This window comes from Rousettus aegyptiacus, unplaced genomic scaffold (assembly GCF_014176215.1).
Source record: "Rousettus aegyptiacus isolate mRouAeg1 unplaced genomic scaffold, mRouAeg1.p scaffold_m13_p_2, whole genome shotgun sequence".
Taxonomy (NCBI): Eukaryota; Metazoa; Chordata; class Mammalia; order Chiroptera; family Pteropodidae; genus Rousettus; species Rousettus aegyptiacus.
In genome coordinates, this window is record NW_023416295.1 from 168,428,985 (window position 1) to 168,454,748 (window position 25,764).

General features: G+C 38.2%; 1 protein-coding gene across 26 annotated transcripts in view; it reads right to left on the reverse strand.

The window, feature by feature from the left end:
• The window catches only part of RBFOX2 (RNA binding fox-1 homolog 2), a 240,716-nt gene that overhangs the window by 79,258 nt on the left and 135,694 nt on the right, over positions 1 to 25,764 (reverse strand). Inside the window, exon 1 of one of the 26 annotated variants that reach the window (XM_016161681.2) lies at positions 2,879 to 3,118. The exons of 23 other annotated variants lie outside the window; for them this stretch is intronic. In XM_016161681.2, the coding sequence (XP_016017167.1) occupies positions 2,879 to 2,905 (27 nt within the window). In that variant the 5' untranslated portion in view covers positions 2,906 to 3,118. Of the gene's footprint in view, positions 1 to 2,878; positions 3,121 to 25,764 lie in introns of those variants that run through there. 2 more of the 26 variants (XM_016161682.2, XM_016161675.2) reach the window with 2 other exon arrangements.

Sequence of the window (25,764 nt, forward strand, 5' to 3'; positions counted from 1 at the left end):
GAGTTTGGTTAAACATTCAAAAAATTAATTGGAGTTGGAGTCGCTTATAATTTTGTTTTTCTCATTTTACATATATTATGAGAACGATTTTTCCTCTTTCCCATCCTTTTATTCCACATTGTTATTTTCATAGATGTGAGAAGATACAATAATTTGATTCACATGTTCAGAAATAAGAGAGTATCTCAGTGAAATACTTCTATAACACATACATGAACAAGAGATAAACCTCAAGTTATAAAAAAAAAAAAAAAAAGACCGCATAAGCAGGTCTATCTACCATATAAGAATTCTGTGATTAAACTTGACTAAACTACCAGCTGCCTTTTTTTTCTTTCTCTAAAGGTAAAGCACTAATTACATATTATAAATCACAGAGCAATTTGCTAATTAAACCAAAAACAGGCCTTATAAAACTAGAGCATATATAATAAAGCGCACACACTCGGCAATTAATGATATAGATCTAATGATGAAAATGTCGTCCACTCGAAGCCCTTCATCCTTCCACCGAGTCAGTGATGGAAACTAAGGGATATAGAAATGTTAAGATCTAAGATGCCAAGAGCCTAGGTGACAAATGGTAAAAACTTATCTAAATACCTTCCTTAATATACTAGTCAAGACACTAAATACAATAATAAATCATTTAACTTTGATAACCAAGCCTTAAGCAGTGTAGACATTTTATATTCAGAAAGCTAATGTGACAGATCATTAATGTATATTGGGATTATAGATATCTGACTCAATAAACAAAAAACAAAAAGCAAAAAAGCATCCCCCAAAATAAAAAACATAAAGCCACCCCCCCAAAAAACCTTTACAGGACAAGTAAAGATTTGGCCCATCTGGTTTTAACAACTATGTATGGTACATTAACATAGGAAGTGTATATACCAAAACAAATACACTGGAATACTGAAAATTCACAAATTCAATATTCTAAACCTTCTACACAGGCAAAAGCAAGTGACTTGTTTCCTTCAGCATTCAGCACATCCTGAGAAAATCATAATGATTTTAATTTACCTATTAGACTGCCTCAAGAAATCTCTTCTTCCCATTTCTATTTCTCTTCTGTTTTCATTCCTAAAATTATAGTTTCCTTAAATACCAATTAAGACCACAGCATTAAGTGGGCACACATGCATGTTCACTCTAACTTGTGCTTACATATGCTTAACCAGCTCCTCTGGAAACTATGGGGACATGTTCCAAGAGGCCACGAAAACCTCTGATTATAAAAAGTCCTAGTTTAAATAAATCTTTCACTAATTTAAAAATACATATGATGAAAAGTGAAGTAGTTGAAAAGCCTTCAGTAATAGCTGAGGAAGAAGAGAGCTGATACCCTTCAATATAGCCAGTTAATGAAAACTGAATGAGGGCTCCAAGGTTAAGAAGTATCATCCCCAGAGCAACAAAGAGAATACAGAAACAGGTCTCCTCTCTTACGGAAATTTTTAAAAAGTAAAGCAATATTTCAAAAGAGTTAATTAGGGACAATAAAGGGATAATTAGTGGCAGAGAAAATATTTCAAAGGTTTCTCTGCTTTCCAGAAGAGGGAGGGGTTTCTTGATAATGTCCAAACTCAGGTCTGGTGGAGTTACTTTGGAAAGACAGATTCTTTGAAAGTTCCCTTTTCCTCTAGGTCATGCTGGGAAAATCTCCCTAACACTTTCCCTCCTTCCAAATAGCACTGCGGGGCATTATATAACATTTAACGGAACAGAGTTCCAGCTCCTAAACCAGTGCCTCTGTCCCGATGGCTAGCCGACTCTCTCGCCCTCCGGTGGTGACTTGGAGAGGCAAGGCAAAGAGAGAATACAAAAAACGGGCAACCTCCTTAAAAGGAAAGCACTGTCCAGTGATGAAATTTCCCTACAGAGCATAAAAGCCTGGAGTGAAAACGATCCTAAGTCTGAGACTAAAGGACATGAATGTTCTACAACGCAAATGATCTCTCATTGATAAATCTCAGCCTCGCATTCCCTCTCACCCTATATATAAAGCAAAAAGGGTAAAGACACACACACAGAGAAGGGTGCCAACAAGGAAAATAGCACTGTCAGGGGAAACCACGGAACAGGATTCACCTTTTGATTTGTGAGGAATGACTTGCTAAAATGTGGATTAGATACTGCCTGGCATAACCAAAGACAGCCAGAGCGAGAGGCAGGGAGGAAGAGATCTTCCATTTCCCACTCCCTCTCCTTCAAATGCCTTTTAATGCCCCCGTGATTGTCATTTATACCTTCGGATCTGTCAGGGAGGGCTCTACCTGCCTCTGCTGCACCTGAATGCTCCTATGGTTCTTCCTGAGAACACTCTTTGCCAGTAACAAAGCCATGAAAATGAAACATATTCTCCCAGTCTTCATTTTTAATAAGCCATTTAGAACGAAGGCAGCAAAACTGCAATTCCACAGCCAATTCTGGGAAACCGAAGTGAATCGGGAATCAGATTTCCCCATAGCAAATTCTTCTGCAATTCTTAAAAGGAAGTCAATCCCTCTCCCCTCTTTTTGGCAGTCTACAAGAATCTCTTCCTACCTCTGCAGTCTCTCTCTCCCTCCCTCTTCTCAGAACCAAGACAAAGAGGTAGACAAATCCCCACAGGGTCTTTCCTGAGCTACAGCTGCAAAGTACAGGAAACAGGAATCTGCTATGGAGCTGAGGGGAGGGGGCAGGGGGAGAAAAAAGGATACGGATACATCTCTCTCAAAACACAGACTTTTCAGCTGATAACAATAAATTTGGCCTTTGCAAAGAAGACGATAATAACTGAAACTCTGCTTACTGTGCCCCACCCCCGTATCTTTATTTAGATCACAAAAACGGGAAAAGGAAAACACCAAGGAAACACAAATCTTACCTGAGTTACCATTTTCTTTTTCTCCATAAACCGAACGGAACAGATGATGATGAACACTTCAGGGCAGTCGTGCTGGGGCACACCTTCCCCAGCCTTCTCTACCACCCCCCTCCCCCCCCCCAATCCAGCTATTTAAGGGTGGGTAATTGATCTCCCTTTATTCCGTCCTCCTTCCCTTTTCTTTCTAGTGTTTCTTCCTTTCTTTTCTCTTCCTCTCTGGCAGTCTCTCCCCCTCCTCCTTTCTCCAGCTCCCTCCCATATCTCAGGCAGATGGCTGAAGGAAGCCCCACCCCTGAATGCCTAAGGTAATTAATCAGAGTAGAGCCCCGCCTCTTCCTCCTCCCCCCCACCCCCTCCCACAGGCTGACATCTCCCAACTCCAGAAACAGGCCTACCAGAGAATGGCAGTTTTGGTGTGTGCTTTGCGCACGCGCACGTGTGTGTGTGTGTGTGTGTGTGTGTGTGTGTGTGTGTAAAGGGGGAAGGAGGGGGAGAAAGAGGGAGGGGCAGGCGCCATGTGCAGGCATATTTTAAAGAGTGAATATTTGCGACGGTGGTATAAATTATACAGCACTGGAAGCATTCGTAGAAGTTTACCACAGTTAACACAGATTTAAAATATTCCAACCATGAATATCTAATAATAAATAAGAAATGAAACAAAAATTATTTTAACAAACATTTCCACTGATGTACAGTTTATAGATGTAGTGGATTTACTGAACAATGTGAAAAGCTGTTGAACGACCATTGACTGGAAAGGTTTTCAAGGAATGGGAATCTGCAAGAACCTGCTTGTCCTAAAGGAGTCTAATGACTGCGAAAGGCTAAAAGAGAGGAGGAAGGTAATCAAAGTGCTGATTTTTTCCCGAAAAAAGAATGTGGGGATTCTGAAAAAGGTATCTACAAAAATGACTGCTTAAGAAACTCAAGGTGTAAACTAAAGGGGATACAAATTTGCTTAAGGCGTCCAGCCTCATTAAAAATTCTGGTTAACTGAGAATTCACCCTTTATGTTTATCAGACTTCCGTATTTTAGCCTCCACCGAAAAACATAAACCCTTTCTTATATATACACTGGATATCTATAAATAATAGCTACTAGAGTATGCTACAAATATAGAAGGTTTGGGAGAATGTTTATTGAATATGAGTTTCTATGAAGTTCTCTGACTAAAAGGACATAATAAAAAAAGAGTCAAAGATGTGATTCAGTCCAGGAAGTCTTGGTCTAGGTCCCGACTGGGTGGGCCCTTTATAAGTAAGTGATCTTAGACAAATCTTCACTTCTGAATATAAATTTTATAATCTCCCTACTTTATATTATTAAATATAATTAAACAATATGTGAGTTTGATGAGTTTATGATTATCATTTCTCATAAAATACTAATTTTTTAGTACTCTAATAAGATCCTAAATGATTTTATTATATTAGTTATACTATATTTATTACATTATAATCTCTCACAGATTACCACAAAGAGATTAATTCCAAAATTAAGCTTCCTGTATTTAAAAGACACATAAAAAAATCAAATTTAAAAATCATAAATCATAATGAGAATACATAGTTTTTTCCTGTCTCTGTAAGAATTGTTTGGCAACATGTATAACCAGGTTTTGAGAAATTTAGTATATAATAATGTTGGATGGCGCATTACCAATATAATATCGCCATGCTCCCACCCAAATTAATAATCATTTCAACGATTCTGAAAAGAATACAGGAACTACCAAACAATCTATAGAACCTGCAGAAACTGACACAATCACAGATATTTACTGAATACCTGAAATATGTCAGGCACTATTCTGGGCATTTTATAGATATCTATATGCCTTCGCTATAATCCATAATGTGTAAAGAAATATGTACCAAGGAATAGGATCTTTAAATATTAGAAAAAAAGCATGAAAAAAGGAACAGATCAGTACTAGGCTTGTTTTTTTTTTTTTTTTTTTTAACATTTTTAGAACTGATCAGAAGATAGAACATATTGTATTCTTTGAATTTGCAACTGAAAATCCAATTAGAAAGAGGTAAAATCCAGTTGAAAATTTTAAAAGACAAAGTGAGTAAGCAGAGAAGAGGCAGGTGAGTTTCACTAGAAGCAGGGACAACCCAGTGTACATTTGGAAAAAAATCTAAACCATATTTATGATAATTATTTACATTTTAAGTTCTCATATAAGAAATAAACCTGAGAATCACTGTACACCATTCTCTGAATCCACTGGTCCATTACAGTGAAAGGGACAAAAAAAGCTGCAGCGCCAGGATGCCAGCCTCCCTCCCTCTCTGCCCCCCACGCACCACCCTTACGAAAACCAAGCCTCAGCTATCTTGAAGCTCGTGTGTGATGACAGCCTCCACATGTATAAAAAGACGACAGGACCCAAAAGAAGATTTTATTATTATTATTATTTTAAATAAAAAGGTAAATGAGAGATCCCTATGTGCAGAAAGTCTAGGACCAGGATTAGGAGAACGGTTTCTTGAGGCCTGGTATTCATGCCTCTTTTCTACATTTAGGACCAACATTTTATACTGCGAATAATAAGCTTATAAAAGTCATTACCACAAGGGTATGAGCTAAAGTAAAAATAAGTATTAAAATGATTTCTATAAATTCAGTGAATAAGAGGATCATAGTGAGCACTGGACAAACTCAAGGCTATTTTGAAGTGTGTCCCTGACTTTAAGGGCTGGTATTATAGAGGACAATTTGCTCCCTGGTGCCCAACAGAGAGAAGAGCCTGGACTTAACAGCCTGGATTTGACCCAGCAAAACAACTGGAGTCCCCTGGTGGCTTAATGTGCCCAGCCGTGCGCCAAGGAGAAACTCATCTCAGGGCATTATCGGGGCGGGGCGGGGAGGGCAGGGGAGGCGGGGGAGGCAAATACATAAGAACATTGGCTAAGGGCGGAGACCACGTCCACCTTCATGGATCAATCTCCGGCTTCCAGCACAGTGCCCGGTATATGGTAGGTACTCAATAAATATTTGTTAAGTAAACAAATGAAGGAACTTCTCCTAGTTGCTTCAATTTCTTCACTCCTTCCTCATGTTTCATGCAATCCCCAGAACTCCAGCTTCCTTTCCTCCACACTCAATGGAAAGTTATCTTGCTGAAGTCATCTAAGACTTCCGATGGCCAAATTCAACGCACGTTTTGTATCTTCTTTAACTTATATGTAGCATTTGGCACTCCCTCTTTAGGAAATGCTAATTCTCACCTTCAGTGGACACCAGTCTGTCCTGATTCTCCTCTTTGCACCTTCACTTGCTTCCCCATCTTACTTTTCTTCCTCGGCCCACCCTGTAAATGTCTGAGGTGCCACACTCAGACCCCTCTTTACTGCATGCCACAGATTCTTAACCCCAGGTGCAGAGCGCCTCACATAGACACCCCAGTGGACACTAGTTTTCTTATGTGCTTTTCTATGCAGGGAGGATTCACAAGATTCATCAGCTTCTCAAAAGGGTACAAACCTCAAAACAGAGCAACACTGCTGAGCACGGCTTGTTCTAGGTGAGTAACTCATCCCGTCGCCCCGATCACCACCCATTTACCTTGGTGATCCCCATACATCTCCATGTCTAATCCAGTTACCTCTCCTGAACTCCGGAACAAAAAATCCAACTGCCAAATAATGGTCAACTCTATTTAGATATCCTACATATTTCTCTTATCTTAAAGTCCAAAACTAAATTAAATTCTCAAAACTGAATCATTAATTCCTTTAACAAGTGTGAGGGACTACTATGTGCCAGGCACTGTTCTAGGCACTTAAGAAAACCAGTAATGGACAAAAGAGGTAAAAGTCCCTCTAGCTTGGATTCTAGTACGCACTCTACCATGTTTGTTTTCTTGGTGAACGGTTAAATTTCATGACCGGTAAAATAACTACCATTTCTTGAGAATTTTACCCTGTGGTGGCTTCCTATCAGATAACTACTTATATATGAGCTCATTTTACCCCATGACAAGATATTTCAATCTCCTTTTCCGAGATGAGGAAACTGTCTCTCTGCCTCCAGTCAATACTACTCTTCACTCAAGCCTCTTGCTACTGCCAAAGTGATCTTTCCAAGTGCAGATCTCATCATGCCACTGTTCTGATAAAAATCTGCAACTACTTCCCACAGCCTAAAAGAGGGAAAAGTCCTAACTCTTAGCCCCTAACAAGAAATCTGGCTTTGGCGTTCCAGACATTGCTCCGCCCCCACCCCACCCTCACCCTGCTGTTCTCTGCCCCTAGACACTGAACAACATGCAGTTAAGCTCCTCAAGGACACCAAGTTTGTTTTTTTCTGTTTTCTGTTCTTACTCCCTTGACTATGGCCTTCTATCTGGCTAGTGCATCCTTCAAGGCTCACTTCTGGGATCCCCTGCTTCAGAGAGCTTTTTCTCACCCTACCTGCTCCCATACCTGTGATAGGTACCCCTTAACCCTGTGCTTTAGCACCCAACCCATGGTTCATAATTGCTGGGGTTACTGTTTCTGTGTAACTCCGACTAGACTGTGAGCAATGTGAAGGGGCTGTGTGTTTCATACCATATCCCCAGTCTCAAACGCATTGTCTGAATATACAGTAGATGAACGAATATTTGTTGAAATTGAACAATAATGCCTTGATTTCTATCACTAGCCATTTATTTATCCATATATGGATACCTACGAATGAGTCTCTATGTGGTTACCAAAATACTATAAAAGTAATTCATTTCTTCCAAAAGAGCATCTGGAAATAGCTTAAAAATTATCAATTTGCTTCAGTATCTTAGAAATTTGAAGCTTTAAGGAAGATGTACAAAAGGAAAGAGTGGAAGAAAGGCCTTATTTTCAACTTTATTCTAAGAGTTCAGATTCTAGACACTCCTCACCGATGAAAAATCTTTAACTTTAGGTGTTCTCACTCTTCACAGTTTTACACAGATGTGACTCAACTTCCCTACCTTCCACCCACACAGCAGCCATGCCATAAAAGCAGATCCCAGAGTCCCTCACTAAAAGGTAGGTTTTACTCATACTTTCCCAGGCTGCCTCTGACACCCAAGTGAAAAGCAACATTAAAGGGATGGCATTTCCTGCAATAATAAAAACTTGTTAGTACAAAAGCTCTTCACAGCACGCCCCCACACCATAACCCCAACTAAGTGTAAATAACAATTTACACCTAATAGATATTAAATACCTTCTCAGAAGAGTCTCCAACACAATACCACTTTAATTATCCTTTGCCCCCAAATTCCCTTAAATATAAATGAAGCCAAATTACTGCTAACTCTATTATTTCCTAGACTCTTTTCTCCAGTCTAGGCAGGGTTCACTTATACAGAACCCATTTCAGAAAATAAAGTGAGAACAGAATTTGAAATCAACTGTTTAGACTTTATATGCTTATAAAACCCAAATTATTCTCATATTTATTTCTTATTCCTCAAATTCAAACCTTTAGAACAAGACCATAAATAACACAGGTGAGGCCAGGGAAATTAGAAAGCATCACTTCATAAATTATTATCTAGACTTGCATAATATATTCTTACATCTTTAAAATATCCCAAACTCTAGACAATTAAGAGTTGTATACACAACTGAAATTATGTATACAGTCTCTGTATTCTGTGAGATAATAAGGAAAAGGTTTTTAGACAAATATTAGAAAGGGATGGGATGTAACAAATTTATCGATAACTAGATTATCAAGAAAATACCTGACTAACCTGGGAAAACTAAAGTGTGCTTACTCTCCAATGCTAAAATAATGCTGTCTTCTATTAATTACTAAATTGTGGAGATTCTGCTGTCTTCTTCAACCCTAAATCTGTGTCTGGCACACAGGAGCTACTCAAAAAAACACTCTCAAAATGAGAAATTAAAAAATACATATCTCCCTCTACATCAAGGTCATCTTGCCACAAAGAAGTGGAGAGCCTGTGGGCCAATCCACTCTAGGGCACTCTGCAAAAGTGGGCACAGGGGAGGCAAAGGTATCTTTTAGACAGGTAACTTTCCAGCTCTCGTCTTCCAGAAGCCTAATATCCTTAAGCTGTACTGTGTTGTCCTAAACTCTCCAATTGGGACACTTAGCTACACTCCCAACTGCCCCATTTACCTCAAAATGATAATCAGTCAATGTGTTCACTGAGTGACAGGTTAAATAAAACTGCATCAGGAAAAACTGATAATAGATTACCCCTTAACTTGCAACAAGTTTCATTCCCCCCATTCCTTCCCCCACCCAGTTTTTTCTACTGTGGTAAAATATACATGACATAAAGTTTACTATCTTAGCTATTTCAAAGTATACAGTTCGGTGGTTATTATATATATTCATAATGTGCTACCATCACTGCCATCCATTTCTAGGACTCTTATCGGTTTTTAAAACTGCAACTTTATACCCAGTAAGCAGTAACTCCCCTTTCTCCTTGTCCCCAGACTCCTTGGGAACCACCATTCTACGTTCTGTCTCTATGATCTTGACTACTCTAGGTACCACATACAAGTGAAATCATATGGTATGTCTTTTTATGGCTTGCTTATGTCACTTAGGATAACATCCTTGAGGTTCTTCCATGTTGCAGCTTATTCAGAATTTCCTTCTTTTTTTTTTTTTAAGGCTGAGTAATATTCCATTGTATGTATATAGCATATTTTGGTTATCCATTTACCCACTGATGAACACTTGGGTCGATTCATCTACTTTTTGGCTGTTGTGTAAATGGTGCTGCTATGAACATGGGTATGAAAATATATCTTCAGGATCCTGCTTTCAATTCTTTTAGGTCATATGATAATTCTATTTGTAATTTTTTGAGAACCCACCATACTGTTTTCCATAGCAGCTATACAATTTTACATTCCCATCAACAGTGTAAAAGGGTTCCACCTTTCTCTATATCCTTGCTATCACTTATTTTCTGTTTTTGTTTTTAACAGTAGTCATCTTAACAAGTTATATTTTAACCATTCAGTCAGAGGCTGTAAATGTTTAATATAAAAGAATAATTTCAGGACCAATTTCATAAACAGTTTTTTTTCTGGGCAGGGAGACTATACGTATTGTCTTTTAAATCATATCCAACAACCCCCTATCTACTTACTCTGCCTGTATTTTAAAATGATTTGACCCAGAGTTAAGTCTGCAAAAAATATATAAATAATAAACAATTTCAATTACACACTCTTAAGACAAGCATGATTTTATTAACAATAAGAACAATAAAAGGTCAAGCACCTAAAATATTTTATTGCCTTATGTTGAGGAAATAACATATTGTTTCATTATCTCAACACTAGCAATTCTAGAAATACAGTTGACCCTAGAACAATACAGGGGTTAGGGGGGTGGACCATTTCCACCCCCATCCTCCATATTGTGGTTTAACTTCTGACTCTATAGCAGGCCATTTGCTTCCAAGGATTTAACCAACTGTGGATAGAAAATAGTATTTTCCTTCTGTGGGTGGTAATCCACAGTTGGGAATGTGAAAACACTGTTTTCCACCAGGGGTTGGTTGAATCCATGGATGCAAAACACACAGGTACAAACGGCTGACTGTATTTACTGAAAAAAATTCTCACGTAAGTAGACCTGCATTGTTCAAAGGTCAACTGTACTCCATTTTAAAAATAGATGCAAAATCTTTAATTAAAAAAGAGATATTCAACCACCTCGATAATTTCCAATTGTATAAATGCAGTGGTACAGAACCACAGATATAATGTAATGAGGGGCATTGACGTAACTAAGTTTAAGAATATATCAAAAGTTAAAAATATTTTATAACCATAGTTGAGATAAGAGTTTGGGTAGCAAATAACCATCTATTCCCCCATTTAACCATGCACTCATTTATAAATGTACCTTAACAGAACTAATAAATAAGACTGTAAAATAGTTTTGGATCCTAAACTTAAAAATGTTTTTTCAGTCCTATTAATTTTCCTGACGTGGTGGAATGCAGAGCACACTCTTCAATTTTAACATCCCATTACCTGCTTTTGTAAGCTACCTTAATTTCAGATAGAGTAGACCTACTAAATGGAGCAAAGCCAGGAAAGCGCTGTTTCAATATGGGACACTACATTTACCAGTACTAACTTTTAATGACCAGAAAGATTTGGGGTGGCAAATTCATTTTGTCATCAATGAATAAAAATTGACTGCAAAAGACTTTATCAAACATGGCAGAATTTCGAAACAGGGACTCTTTAATCCACCCCGCAACTTTTATTTTGGGAGTATAGCCAATTTTCTACCCCAAAAAGTCATTTATATATTATACTTATCTTTTTCATTTATCTCCGATATTTGCAGCATCTTCTTTGGGAACACTTACTTCTTCAGTTTTGTTCCTCAGACAATTTTACTTATATTACAGTTATTACAAATCCCTTACTAGGCTAGTTGGGTCTCAGAAATTTACTGTTCACAAATGTTTCTCTTCAAAAGCACATCAATATTTACTTGTAAGAAGCTTTGCTTCTAATCTAGTCTTACGATACTTCTAGATTTAAGCTGTCACATTGATCTATTATTGTTTTATGTTAGTAGAGCTATAGTTCATAGATAAATGAGACCCCAAAATATACCAAAACCTCATTATGGTAAATATATTATGTTCTCAATTTGAATAACTCAAAAAAAATGGAAACCATTAAACAGTCAATATAAAACATATAGACCAATGGGTTAGAATCTAGTCCAAGAAACATAACCACATCCCCTCCCATATGTCTTCAATACTGACTGATAGCTTAAGACTAGAACGAGAGCTGTTTACTCTGGAGAACTTCCCCAGCAGGGCCAATTAAAAATAGCTTGGTTTAGCCTTTAGGCTCAAAATACCTAATAAGTTGTATTGGTTAGTCACTTCCTTTAACCCTATGCATTTCTGTCCAACCTAAAACTTAGGAGCTAATTATTAGAGAAATGGCCAAAGAAAAAAATAATTAAATGCCATGAAAACAAAAAATAACTAAAACTGAGAAACCAGTAGTATCTGTAATTCAGCATTAATAATATTAGCTGTTTTTATTTACCTATTCTAGGTTTTCAGCATAATTAATATTTCGAAGAACCCATAACAAATGAAAGATCATCTGGTCCAACACCTTCATTTTATACACAAGGAAACTGAAGTCAAGGAAAACAAAGCTATTTGACCCTGAACATGGAGGCAGTTAAACACTATAGCTGGGATCAGAATCTAGGATTCTTAATTTCATTCACTATATTGCTACTAATTTAAAGACAAATAGATATTCAGGAGTATGCTTGATCACGGCTTGAAATTTTCTGATTCTAGATTTCAACAAGTGAATAACTAAGATGCCACTAATCCCATTACAAAACAGTTCACAATGCTGTGGAGTGTGGAGAGTATCCCCTACTGTATATTACCACCTTTCTGAAAAATACAGCAATGCCCCTTGGAAACTGCCATCTGTGCTTCTCAGCCACTCAAAACAAAGCCTAGAGTTTTCTCTAATATAGTGGCTTTGTTATTTATAATGCCAAGCCCACGTTGTTTAAAACACACATGTGCCTGGCACACCCCCCCCATGGGGATACATAGAGAGAATCTCTCCGAAGTTTCAGAACTTCTAGAGTTGAAAGTCACCACCCCTGACAGCCCTCGATTCTACATAAAACTCAAACCTCCTGTTACAGCAAATTAGCAAAAAACTTTGGGAAATCTACACCCTGAATGGTACCAAGCCAAAAGACAGAAAGCTTATAACCATTTCATCCCACCATAAAACCTTCACATCAATCAAATAGTATCTAGAAAACAAATTATAACCCTGAGCTTACCTGGACAACAGGATACTGATAATCCATACAATATACACCATACATAGCAAAGGGGAAAAAAATCTTCGGATAAAGACAGTACAAAAAGTGTCTAAGCTTTTGCCTTGTTTGAACTGGCTGTCCTGTCCACAGGAACTAGGTAGCACCGAAAAAGCCTTAGCTGCCTTCCAGTCTACGTAGATAGGTATGCTGGCTCAGATGATGAAGTCGGAGCTTGGTTCAGCCCAGGCTGCCACGCCAGTAAGATTCAACGCTACACAGAAGAAATAAATGTTCAGGAAAAATCAAAAAGCTCCAACTGAGTTATAGCCTGAAAACTACACTGGACATTTGCTGTTACTGTTAGTTTTACTGACAACTCCACCAGAAATTCAATAGGCAGAGAACGACAGACAGCAAGGGAAGGGAACATGGGCTCCTTAAAGTGGCACACAAAAAACGGTAGGAAGCATAAGATATCCAGAATCCAAAATGATATATATGTTCCAGGCTTTAAGTGCGTCAGATGGAACACTCCCAATCCAGGACATGGAAAGGCAGATGGGACCGGTATTATTTCTCTATTCCTTCTTGGGCAGGGCCATGCGCACGCATACACACACACGCACACACACACACGCACATGCGCGCGCGCGCACACACACACACACACACACACACACACACACAGACACACACACACACCCTTCTCAGTGTCTCCGGCAGAGACAGGTGTTAGGATTAACAGTATAAAACCCTTCTGCTATGGGAAGGAATGGGAGAAAAAAAAGTCATGCTGCTACACGCAGTAAAGGGATCCCTTTCATGACACTGTATGTTTGTGTATCACTTAACACCCCCTGCACTCTGCTTTAACAGAGGCTAGGACAGCTGGCAGGATCAGCACTAGAAAAGAGGAAGGTGGCCCCAACGCTGAGCAACATGAGTCCACTGGAGACCTTCAGATATGCAAGATACTCTCTCAGCTGTTCCAATCAAACATGTAAGGATTAACTCCGGCTGCCTGCAAAAAGGTGGGGGTGGGAAGGTCTTTTCAGAAAAGCCAGTTGCTTTTTCCGTTTTAGGAAGCTGCTGTACCCACCCCACCATTCTATACAAACACAAATGTGTGCACTTATTTCTATAACAGATATTAAAAGCACTAACAAACATGGACAGGTGTTCAGTCAGTTTGACAAAGCATGCAGGTTAAAGAGCTGGCTTTCAACGCCTAAAAGGCCCATCTAAAACTGGAGAGCTGCTAAGCAATTCTTAAAAAATAGTGCATAGAGTGAGCAAAAAGTGAAAATAAATGCTCAGTAAGAGACATGCCATTTATAACTACTGTTCTTAAGAAATCCCTTAGCTAGGGCAAACATTCAAAAGTTCAAAATGATAAATAATTCTAAATTAGTTTCAGGGGCTATGAGCTTCCTAATCTTGAAGAACTAGTAATATTATAACATGGTTTAGTAAGAATAAAATGTGAGGATTAAATACAACTGAGAGTATATGTATTACCGTGCCCTCCACCACAATAATTTGTCTCCTTTTACGCTCACTGCAATTTATTTTAAGATTGTTCTGAAGAAACTGTTTTTTTAGGAGTCAAAATGGCCTTAGTACATCTAAGATAGTTCTCTTGGTTAAACATTTACTTTCAATCATTTCTAAGAGATTAGAGGAGCACTATAATGTACCAGATTATCTCCAGACTGCTGGTACCGAGTCTATGAGGGGGACAATAATAACCCTGAACTTACCTGGACAATAGGATACTGATAATAATAATAAATTGCTGCAGTATAATTTTAAAAAGCTATTGACTAAACATCTATTACACACAAGGTATTGTGCTAAGTACTGGAGAAATGAACATAGTCCTGTTGTCAAGGGCTTTAGAGTTTATAGTTGAAATAGGTAAGTACACAGGTAAAAGCGAAAGGCAAAATGATGCTACAGCACAAAATTAAACATTGTAAGCAACTTCTCATACGGATGGCTGTGGTTATGAACTACAGTTGACAAGCATCAACTTCATGAGTTAACAACTGATACAATTTAAACCTGAAAGTAGTCTCCATATAAGGGCCTAGTCGATTACTAGAGCTTTAAATTCTTCTAGAGGCTAGATCTATACATACAAGGTGAAAATATATGACTGATATGTTAAGTGAAAAAAAATGTACTGTGTAGAGTGTAATTCCGTATTTGTTAATGCACATACCTGTATGTCAATTCACAAGTTATATATGTAATTTATAAACTTCATATATCTTACGTATTATGAGTTGTATATTTATATTTATGTATACACACATATAATTTATTGGTTGACACACACCATATACATAGTATATATGTATTATGTGTCATATATAGTATTCATGTATTATTTATAGTATATATTATATTTATACACATATACATATATCATAGGCATAAGACATAACCAACACCTCTACGGGGTGGAATGGTAGGTCGTTGGTTTTCATTTATTATTACAGAAGTAAACTTCTCATTTGTTCTAATACGTTTAAATTAGCATTTATTGCTCTGATAATTTCTTTTTGGGAATCAAACTTAAATAAGTTTAAGGTAATCAAAACGAATTTTACTTTGAGTACAAATACTGTAAAAACTATTAATATTCTCTCAATCTCTAATTTATAGTATCACCTTTGCTTTACTTAACATGATAGCTAACTATAAACTCTTATTTAAGACTGAGGATACAGACTGTAAGCAATCTTAATGTCTTACACAGATTCTGCCCAAAATATGCCCAGGTCTAGTTCAAATAATTAGCCATTCAGAAAAATGACAAAATAATTCAATATTTGAATTATAACTCCCTGTATTTCTTGCCTTTTTATACACTTGTTTCTGTAACATTTTCAACTCAGAAATTACTGCTAAGTGATTCCCTCCCTCAGAACAGACTGGGTATTTCCTTTAAATTTTAAATATCATCATTCACTCAAAAATTCCAGAAATAAAAAGACTGATTCTCCATAATAAGCTCAGAGTTATTTGCTGACAATGCCAATTTAAACCATTTGAAAAAGTACATACTTTACAATAGAAGTGGTTTTATAGTGTTACAGTTTTTGTGAACTGATTAGAAATGTGATTTTAGAAAATGGCCTTTTCCATATATTGCTATATATCTCAATAGCAGAGAGACAGGCAGAACATAAGTATCAACACCTGACACACCTAGAATGTCTGTTAAATAGAATGTAATGAAATCAGAAAGACACAGACCTAGTGATATTTAAGAGTGAGACATCTAGAAACTACCTTGAGATGTATGAAATGTAAGTGTTGCTAAGGATGAAGCAGACAATTTGCCACAGGGATCTGGTGCCAGAGGGCACGGACCGTAACACTACAGTGCAATCTGCATCATCAACCGCTTGAGGTATTGCAAGACTTACCAAGGACTAGATAACCAGAACACACGTGAGACCTTTCTCTTTTCTACTCTCGTATTCTTGTCTTCTTCTCTCCCTTTCCTTTTCTGCCTCTGCCACAATCCTACCAAGAGTGTTCAAGTATACTAGGTAGGCCTCAGGGGACAATGATTTAACAAAGACTGCAAAGACCTCTGCTCTAGGTATAAAATTGGCTTTAGCAGCAATTATCTTAGAAGGTTCCAAAGATTGTTGTGTGCTGGGATAACACAGAAGTTCAAAAATAGATCATGCTTGAGACAGATGAGGATGGAGGGGATGAAGGAAAGAGTGATACATATGTAGGCAAAATGTGCAGTTAGAATATGCAGGACGTGCTCAGCGTGACCCGACTACCTGGCTGTGGGAGAGAAGCAGCAAATGGCAAGAGAAGTAGGGTAAGTGGGATGGACAGAGCCATCGAGGAGGGCCTAGGACACCAAGCTGTGAAAATGATTCTTTCTGGTGGCTGCAGGGAAGAATGGAAAGGGGAACAACCTGAAGGCAAGGAATGGTTTGAAGTTGTAGCAGGATAACCAACAGGAAATGTCTAATAAGGCCTCAGAGATGGAGGTGCAGAAGAGAGAAGTCCGCTTTAGAAATGAAGATCCAACAGGAGTATGGGAGGAACAGCCAAGGCCATAATGTGGTGGAGATTTTTTCCCACACTTACCACTGCACAATATTTACTGAACATCGACCATGTGCTTCAAAAGGGAAAAAGGGAGGAGAGGAGGAGGGGAGAAGGAAGAGAGGAGAGGAGAGGAGAAAGAGAGGAAGAGGAGGAGGAGAGGGGAAGGGAGGGGAGGGAGAGAGGGAGAGAAGCAGAGACAGACAGAGAGGGAGGGAAGGAAGGAGGGAGGGAAGGTAAAAAGAGAAGACACGAAAAAAAAAAGTTTTCTTTTCTTTTTTTTCTTTTCTTCGGAGAGAGAGGAGAGGAGAGGCCTCTGCTTCTCCTCTTCCTTCTCCCCCTCCCGCCACTACTCCCGCCTCCCCCCCCTTCCTCCCCTTCCCTCTCCGAAAAAGAAAAGAACCACAAAGAAAAGAAAAGAAAAGAAAAGAAAAGAAAAGGCAAAGGGCTGAAAATAGACCCTTAAGGAATATTCACTTCTAGAAGGCAGAAATAGCAACAAAGGATAAAAAGATTAAGCAGGATCTCATATTATTACAAAAGCCAGGACACAGAGGACATCTGTTACTTTTCTTCAATACTACATTCCTTACACTAGGGAAAGTATTTCATAAGTGGATACCAGATATGAGTATATAATAATGTCAAGTATAAATACAGAAAGGTTAAAAGGAATGAGAATTTAGAAAAGATGACTAAATTCAGCAAATAAGAAATCAAGAGAAATTCTGAGAGACAGAGCTGTTTTAGTAATATCAGTAAAAGAATGGCAGGAAATTGATAAGTTCACAATCAGAATGAACAATAGACACAATGCCTACATATAAATTTGTCTTCCAAGTGGCAATAACATACAAAAATAATTACAGATATATTCAGCTACCCACTACTGCCTCTATCAAGGTGAATTTTTATGCTGTTTTCTTTTTTTATTTTTGCCTCAGTGCCTTTGATCATATTGTTGTTCTCTTACCATTTTCAAAAGGCCTACCTTAAACGCTATCTGCTCCACGAAGCTCTTCCTGATTACTTCAAAAATATTCACATGAGAGTTCTATTGGTTCTAAGGTACTATGAGAATTGTTGAATTTTCTACACCAGTGGAAATGCTTTAAATTACGCATACCAGAGAACAGCAAATCACGGTTAAGTACGGAAAGACTCCTTTGTATGACATATGACAGAAAAGGAAATATGGCTAAGTCATACGATGGCTAAAATGCATTATTCTTTTTAAAGTGAGAGATATGGCATACAAACTCTGAGGCCAGAAATGGACATTTTTGTTAAAAAAAAAAAAAGTCATTATTACTTTCATTCTAAATTAGTACTACTAGGAAGTAAATGTATCCATAAATAATAGGACAATAGATACTTGCCTTAAATCCAGAAAGACAGGTAGTACACAAAGAGTAAGGGTAAAGATGGTTAGGAAACTATGTGTACAAATGATTCCACATACATTATCTCTTATAGCAGAGCCTTCTACCCTCCACAGAAACTTTTATCTCAACTCACTCATAATATCTCTGTGGTAGATTTCAAAGGTAGTCACAATACTTCACAGCCTCTCTCCATCAAGAGGTGGAACTTTTCCTCCATTCTTTGAATGTGGTCTTGGCCTGGTAGCTTACACTGGCTACCGACACATCAGCAAATGTGGTGTAAGCAGAGGCTTGACAGGTAGGTACTTGTTCACTGGGGCTTACCCTCCCTTGCTACTCTCCGGAACCTTGAGACTGTGTGAAGAACCATGAAGGATGGATGAGAAACCATGTGAAATAAACATGAGCTATTTCAGTTGAGACCCCCAGACCATCAGCTTTCCAACTGCCAGACATGAAAGTAAGGTCATCCTAAACCCTGGCCCAACCAACCCAGACTAGAAGAACCACCCAAATTACTGGCCCACAGAATTGTAGGCAGATAAATGATTAACACTGTTTCAATCCATTAAATTTGGGGGAGGTTTGCAAAATCTAACTGATATGGTTTCTGGCATTTCTATATGAATTTTAAAATCTGTTTGTTAATATCTGTAAAAATCTTCCTTGGATTTTGATTGAGATTACCTTGAATTTAAAGATCAGTTTGAGGAGAATTAACATCCTACAAATCTCAAGTCTTCTAGCCCATGAACATGATATATCTACTTCATTTCACTATTCAAAAATAGGTTTTTTAAGTGTATGACTATCTTCTTTAAGTGTGTACTGAAATCAAATGCTATCCCTGAAGTTTGCGATACTTCGCTATCATTCTTCTGAAGTCTAATAGATCCCATAATACTCACATCCCTTTAAGACAGTGTGGTATTGGTGTCACAATGAAAAAATAGATCAGTAGAACAAAATAGAAAGTGCAAAAATAGATCCACAGGTGCAAAGGCAATTCAGTGGAGGAAAAAAATAGTCTTTTCAACAAATGGCATCAGAACAACTGGATAGTCATATGCACTAAAAATGAACCAAGACCCATACCTTATACCATATGCAACATTTAACTCAAAATAGACCATGGACCTAAACATATGAAACATGGAATTATAAAACTTCTAGGAGTAAATCTCTACAACCCTGGATTTGGCAAAGATTTTAAGATCTGTTTCCAAAGGCACAACTGTAAAAGAACAAATTAATAAAATGGACTTCATTAAAAACTTCTCTCTATACAAGACACTATGAAAATAAAAAGACAAGCCATAACTGAGAAAATATTTGTAAAGTTATACCTGATAAAGAAATTATATCCAGAATATTTAAGAACTCTACACACACACACACACACACACACACACGCGCGATTTTTAAAAAATGGGCAAAAGATTTGGATACCTGACCAAAGAAGTTATAGGAATGATAAACAAGCACTTGAAAAGATGCTCAATGTCATGATTCACTTGGAAATTAAAGCCGTAATGATACCACTACTTATTTAGAACGACTAAGGTTGAAAAGACTGACAATATCGAGTGTTGACAAGGCTATGGAAGAATAAAAAGTCTCTCAAATACTGCTGGTGGGAATGTAAAATGTGAGAAGAGTTTAGCTATTTCTTAAAGTTAAAATTATACCTATATGACCCATCCGTTCCACTTCTAAGTATTTACTCAAAGGCAAACATCCATATAAAGACATATACGTGTCTCTATATACATGTCATGTCATATACATATGGATGTCACAGCAGCTTTATTTGTCATAGCCTAAAACTGAAAGCAACCAAAGGTCCATCAACAGATAAATGATTAACAAATTATGGCTCATCCACAACAGACTATTACTTAACAATAAACGAAACATCAGTATATGCAATAACACTGATGAATCTCAAAATAATTATGCTGGGTGAAAGAAGCCACGCCAAAAAAAGTATTAATTATATAATTCCATTTTTATAAAATATTAGAAACTGCGAACTAATCTGCAGTGACAGAAAGTAGATCACTAGTTGCATGGAGATATGCAGGGTAGGGGAAGAGCTGGAAGGATCACAAAGGAGCACGAGGAAACTTCTGGAGATGATTAATGTATTATCTTGGCTGTGGTGATGATTTCGTCGCAGTATACATATGTAAAAACTCAATCGAATTATAAGCTTTACATATGTGCAGTTTACTGTAGACCAATTATACTTCAATAAAACTGTTAAAAATTAAAATAGATGAATTCCTGCCCCACTGCAATGAGTCTGTGGAGGGCAAGATATTCTCTTTGGGGAGAGGGGTGCGTGCACTGGAAAACAGAGATTAGGGAAAGTCACCAGCGAGCCCTAAGACATTATGGAGAAACCCTTATAAAAAAGGAGGATTATGGCTATCATGACAAATGAGGTATGAGACGTAAGCAGAAGTTAAAAGGTAGGTTTTTCTGAAAATTAGTTCTGGTTAGTCTAGGTTAGGTTTCTGCTACATTCCCCCTCTCCCACTCTGGGAGGGCAGAGACTGTATAGTCTTTCTTATTACTCAGCGTCCCTAACACCCAGCAGAATGCCTGACTGACTGGTGCACATAAGCAATAGAGCAAGTGGTTCAGAGTTCAGGGTTCTGAGCTGGACCACTTGGATTCAAGTGAGAGCTCGATCACTTCCTAACTGTGTAACTTTGGGAAAGTTATTTAGCATCTCTCGGCCTCAGCTCCTTCATCTGGAAAAAGAAGATAATACCTACCTCATCGGGTTGCCGTGATGATTAAATCAGACAACACATGAATAGGACTGCCATATAGTAAATATTGAATTATAGCTGCCATTGTCGTCATTGCCACTGTCATCGTCATCGTCATCATCACCATCTCCAATAATTTAAGAAGGGCATTTAAAGGAAATCCAGGATTATCTGATTTGTGAAGCCAGATGTATGTCTAAGGAATAACAGGCCTCGAAAGGAAGCAGATAGTGTGTAAAGAGCTAAGTAACTGTGAGGGAGGAAAGGCCGGGGAGGGGGGAGGTGCAGAGCAGACCACTCTTACCTAGTGTAGGCCAGTATATTTCTGTTGAATGAATTACTCAATCAAGTGAGAAGACCATGCCTGACCAAGAAGGGAACACTGATATGTAAAGGAACAGAGAAAGCACAAATTAGTTTTATCCCAAAGCGAATCTCCCCAAGTGCACAGGAGGTACCATGTACAATGAGAAACCATTCCCTTGTGTTCAAAATGAAAAGCTAATCAAACGGCAAGACCACGGGTTCTTGAATGTGTAACTGCCTCTCATCTTGGATTGTGTTCACCATGCTGTGCCTTACAGACGAACTGTCAGGCACCACCTGACTCGCATCCCTACTGGGGACAGTGACAGGGTTCTGATAGCAGCCATGCAGCAGTGTGGGAATCCTTGGGTTGGCACCAGCCCCTTGCTCGATTCAGACCTGTAATCTCATCTGACTTTGATTTAATGCAGCAATTACTGGTAATGTGGTCTGAAGGAGATAAATGCCCAGTGTAGCCGGCTGTCGCTTACTCTGCTCACGATGCAAGAACATTTTTTAATTAAAATTCTCTTTATGATAAAGGAGCTGCTTCACTGAGTGTTTCTGTGCAGCCCTGATATGGAGCTTCCCCCAAAGAGGATTAGAAATCAAAGTTGCCTCTCCTCACTGCTGGCAAAGCATGCACATACGCAATCACTCCATCACCTAAAGTGAGTTCCTTAACTCTAAAATTTTCCCATTTATATAATTAGATACTGGTAACAACTTATTTCCAGTTCTCACAATCGCAATGTCAGCATTACGGTATTGCCAATAATGAACACATATCTTTTTTTTTTTTACAAAAAAGTTCCTTAATTTCCTTTTAAATAAATATGCAAAGTAAACATTCATAAACACATGCATAAAGTCTATACGCATTTCATTTAAAAACAAAGAATAGATGAATATAAAATATCAAAGCCAATTTTATTTTAATTTATAATACGATGGTTTACTATACCTTTCATATTTAGGAATCCTTGAATAATTATAGTGAGATAATCGCAGAAAGATTAATATATAGCCTGCCAGAAATTTTTCCCCCAAATATAAAGCTATCATGTTCCAGCAGTCTAAGGAACCTAGATTAGATACTCCAATTATTAGTTAAAAAACAAACAAACAAAAAATAGCAACAACCACCCAACAACTAGAGGGAGAACAGTGATTACATGGGACCTCCAAAGAAGTCATTTGGTGTTAAGTTTCCTGGTTCCTGAATCAATCAGCAGAACTTTTGACCCAACTACAAAAATTCCCACACTCAAAAAAAGAAAAAATATATACATATGGTTAGCTAGACTGTTATTTTGATTGCTTGGAGAAGACAGTCACTGACAATTGTACTTTCGGAGGGGAGGAGAGGGAAGGGGAGGGGAGGACAGAGAAAAGAACTGAGAAAGAAGAGGGGAGGGGAGGGGAGGGGAGGAAGAAAACAGCACGAGGTCCGAAATCAGTTATATTCTACAAAGTGAAAGCAAAGATGGCCAGGGCCAAACGTGTTATTTTCTTTTCCTAAGACAGCAAAATTTTGACGTGAAGGCCAAGAGCTAAGAACCGATATTCTGTTCCACTATAGGAGAGTCTCAATTGTAAGTAATTCAACTAATATTTTTTACTAAGAGCATCTAAACTCATATATACATAACATACACGTAACCCCCTTTCAGAAGGGTGCCAGATTCCTTCTCGGGAGACCTTGCCAAGACCTACTTTAATCTTAGGTGTAAGAAAACAGAACTGATACCATCCTTGCAATACCAATGCTACTCTGAAGAGCACATGCAGCTCTAAAGCCCTTTGTGAGAAAAATGATCTTTTTCAGAGAAAGAGATCTTTGGAAAAACGACTATATGAACACGAAAACACACACACACACACACACACACACACACTGCCCTTGGGAAATTGGTCTGGCATAATTAACAAGATTAAAGAGGGATTTAGGATAAAATAAGATGAAAGTCTGATCCTTACAGGATTAAACTCAAAATCCTAATATGAATCCAACGATTCTTAAGATCAACACCATATAACTGGATTAAACCAATAGCCGCTTTTGTTTTCATCCTGGAACAATCACAGTTGGCAAAGCCAGTCCAGGAGCCCCACCTCGGCAGCTGAGCAGTGGGCAGCTCAGGGATGAAAATAGGGGTCCTGACTCCAGCTCGGCTTGCTGACGGCCCTATTTCCACAGGTCCAAAATCCTTGATATGTAATTCCAAAGTCCAAACAAGCTTGGAAAACTAAGTTTCTCTCTTTCTTCTTTCTCTCCCACCCCAACGTCGTGTTTGTTTTTTTGTTTTGTGCTGGTGGAAGAGGAATTCATTTGGTGATAGAATGTGACCTAAATATAACGACTGGCGTAAATATTCAAAAACATTTAGCTGCCATGAATGAGCGTGATTACAAGGTATTACCTTAAGGCAGAGTACATACTTCATTTGCTTCCTAAAATCCAAAAGATTCCAAATCACGGTAGACATCTGGACCCAAGGATTTCAGATAAAGGACAGTGGAATTGTATTAACTTTTCCAATGTGTAGTTCCTCGGCGTATAAAAGGTAACACTGACATGAATAATGGCAAATCAAGAAAATGAATTAAAATTGCTGACACGATAAGCAACAACATGCCAGACAATGATTATCAAACTACCGCCAGTGTGGCTAAGATGGACATGCACTGGGGGAAATCAGAAGAGACAGAGACCCGGCTGGAGCCATATCTGTGGCAGACTGACAGTTATACATTACTAATGGCCAGAAAAGCAGTATATTTTTAGAAAAGTTTCTCAAAAGCCTAGTTTAGGGATAAGTTTTTACAATTAGCCATAATCAAAGACAGACAAACTTTTGGGGGATATATTAGAAGATATCATGAAGGTTCTACTCAAACAGCATAATTAGATAAATATCTATTTCCTAAAAAGCTTTAGAGACCTATGATTCTTAGAACTTAATTTCTAAAGGAATTTAACACAGGCAATTTGGTAGATGGCACATGTACCATTTCTTTCTCTTAGAACATTTACATTTATACATTAATTTATACATGTTTCTCTTTGCCAGAAATACTATCAATTAATATTAAACAAAACTAATGACTTCTGCTTCTAGGAAGGAGACATATAATTATCCTATTCCTCCCACTGAGTACAATTTGAAACCCTAGACACTTTATATATTAAACGAATATAAAAAGACTCCTAAAGGTGTAGAGAAGAAAGCAAACTGGATTGGGGCCTCAGAACATGGTGGTAAGTTCCCCCAGGCTTTCCTTTTGCCTTGTACAGCCTAGACTTGGAGCTAAAGAAACTGAAAATGTCCATGGCCACAGACAAAAAAGGTCCCAACAAAAGCCTGCTCCACAAACGAAGGACAAGGAAAGGGGCAGCCGAGCAAGACAAGATTTTAGACCAACCCAATCCAGCTGAATCCCATCCATGTCAGCAAGGGCCAAGTGGGGAGCCCAGACTTCTACCCGCACCAGGCTATAACCGGCCACCCCAATGCCCCTGCCCAGGGAGTCAATATGTTTATCCCTACAAAACTATATAACTTTTAGGAAAAAAAACATAGAAGAAAAATTTCAGGACCTAGCGCTAGACAAAGTGCTCTTAAACTTGACACCAAAAATATAATTCATAAAAGGAAAAACTGATAAATTGGACTTCATCAAAATTAAGAACTTTCGTTCTGTGAAAGGCCTTGATAAGAAAAGGAAAAGACAAACTATAGAGTGGGCAAAAATATTTGCACACCACATATCTGACAAAGGACTAGTATCCAGAATACAAAAAGAACTCTCAAAAATCAACAGCAAAGTTCAATTAGCACATGGGCCAAAGACACTGACACCTCGGAAGGGGAGACGCAGATAGGGAACAGGCCAGCAGGAAGACGCACGCCGGGAGCAGCCACCAGGGAAACCAAGGGCAACAATGAGATACCGCAACATACGCATCTGAAAGCTAAAACAAACAAACAAACAAAACAACATCGAAGACTGGTGGAGAGAGAGAAAACCTGAATAACTCATACACGGCTGATGAGCACGTAAGATGGTACAGCCACTCTGGAAAACAGTTTAGCAGTTTCCTAGAAAAGTAAACATGTAATTACCACAGGATCCAGTAACTGCACTACTGGGTATTTATCCCAGAGAAATGTTCACATAAAAAAATCTATGTGTGAATATTCACAGGAGCTTTATTCACAATGGGCAAAAACTGAAAACAACCCCGACGTCTTTCAACATGTGAATGTTTAAACTACGGTATAGCCAAACCACAGAATACTCCTAAGCAACAGAAAGATACATGCAACGACCGGGATGATGCCCCAGGAAATTACGCGGAGTGTGAAAATGCGATCCCCAAGCGTTATGTGATGAATGCTTCCATTTATACAACATTCTTGAAATGACTAAATCACAGAAATGGAGAACAGGATAGTGGTTGCCATGAGTTAAGGAGACGTAAGGGCAGGTGGGAAGTGGCTATAAGGGATC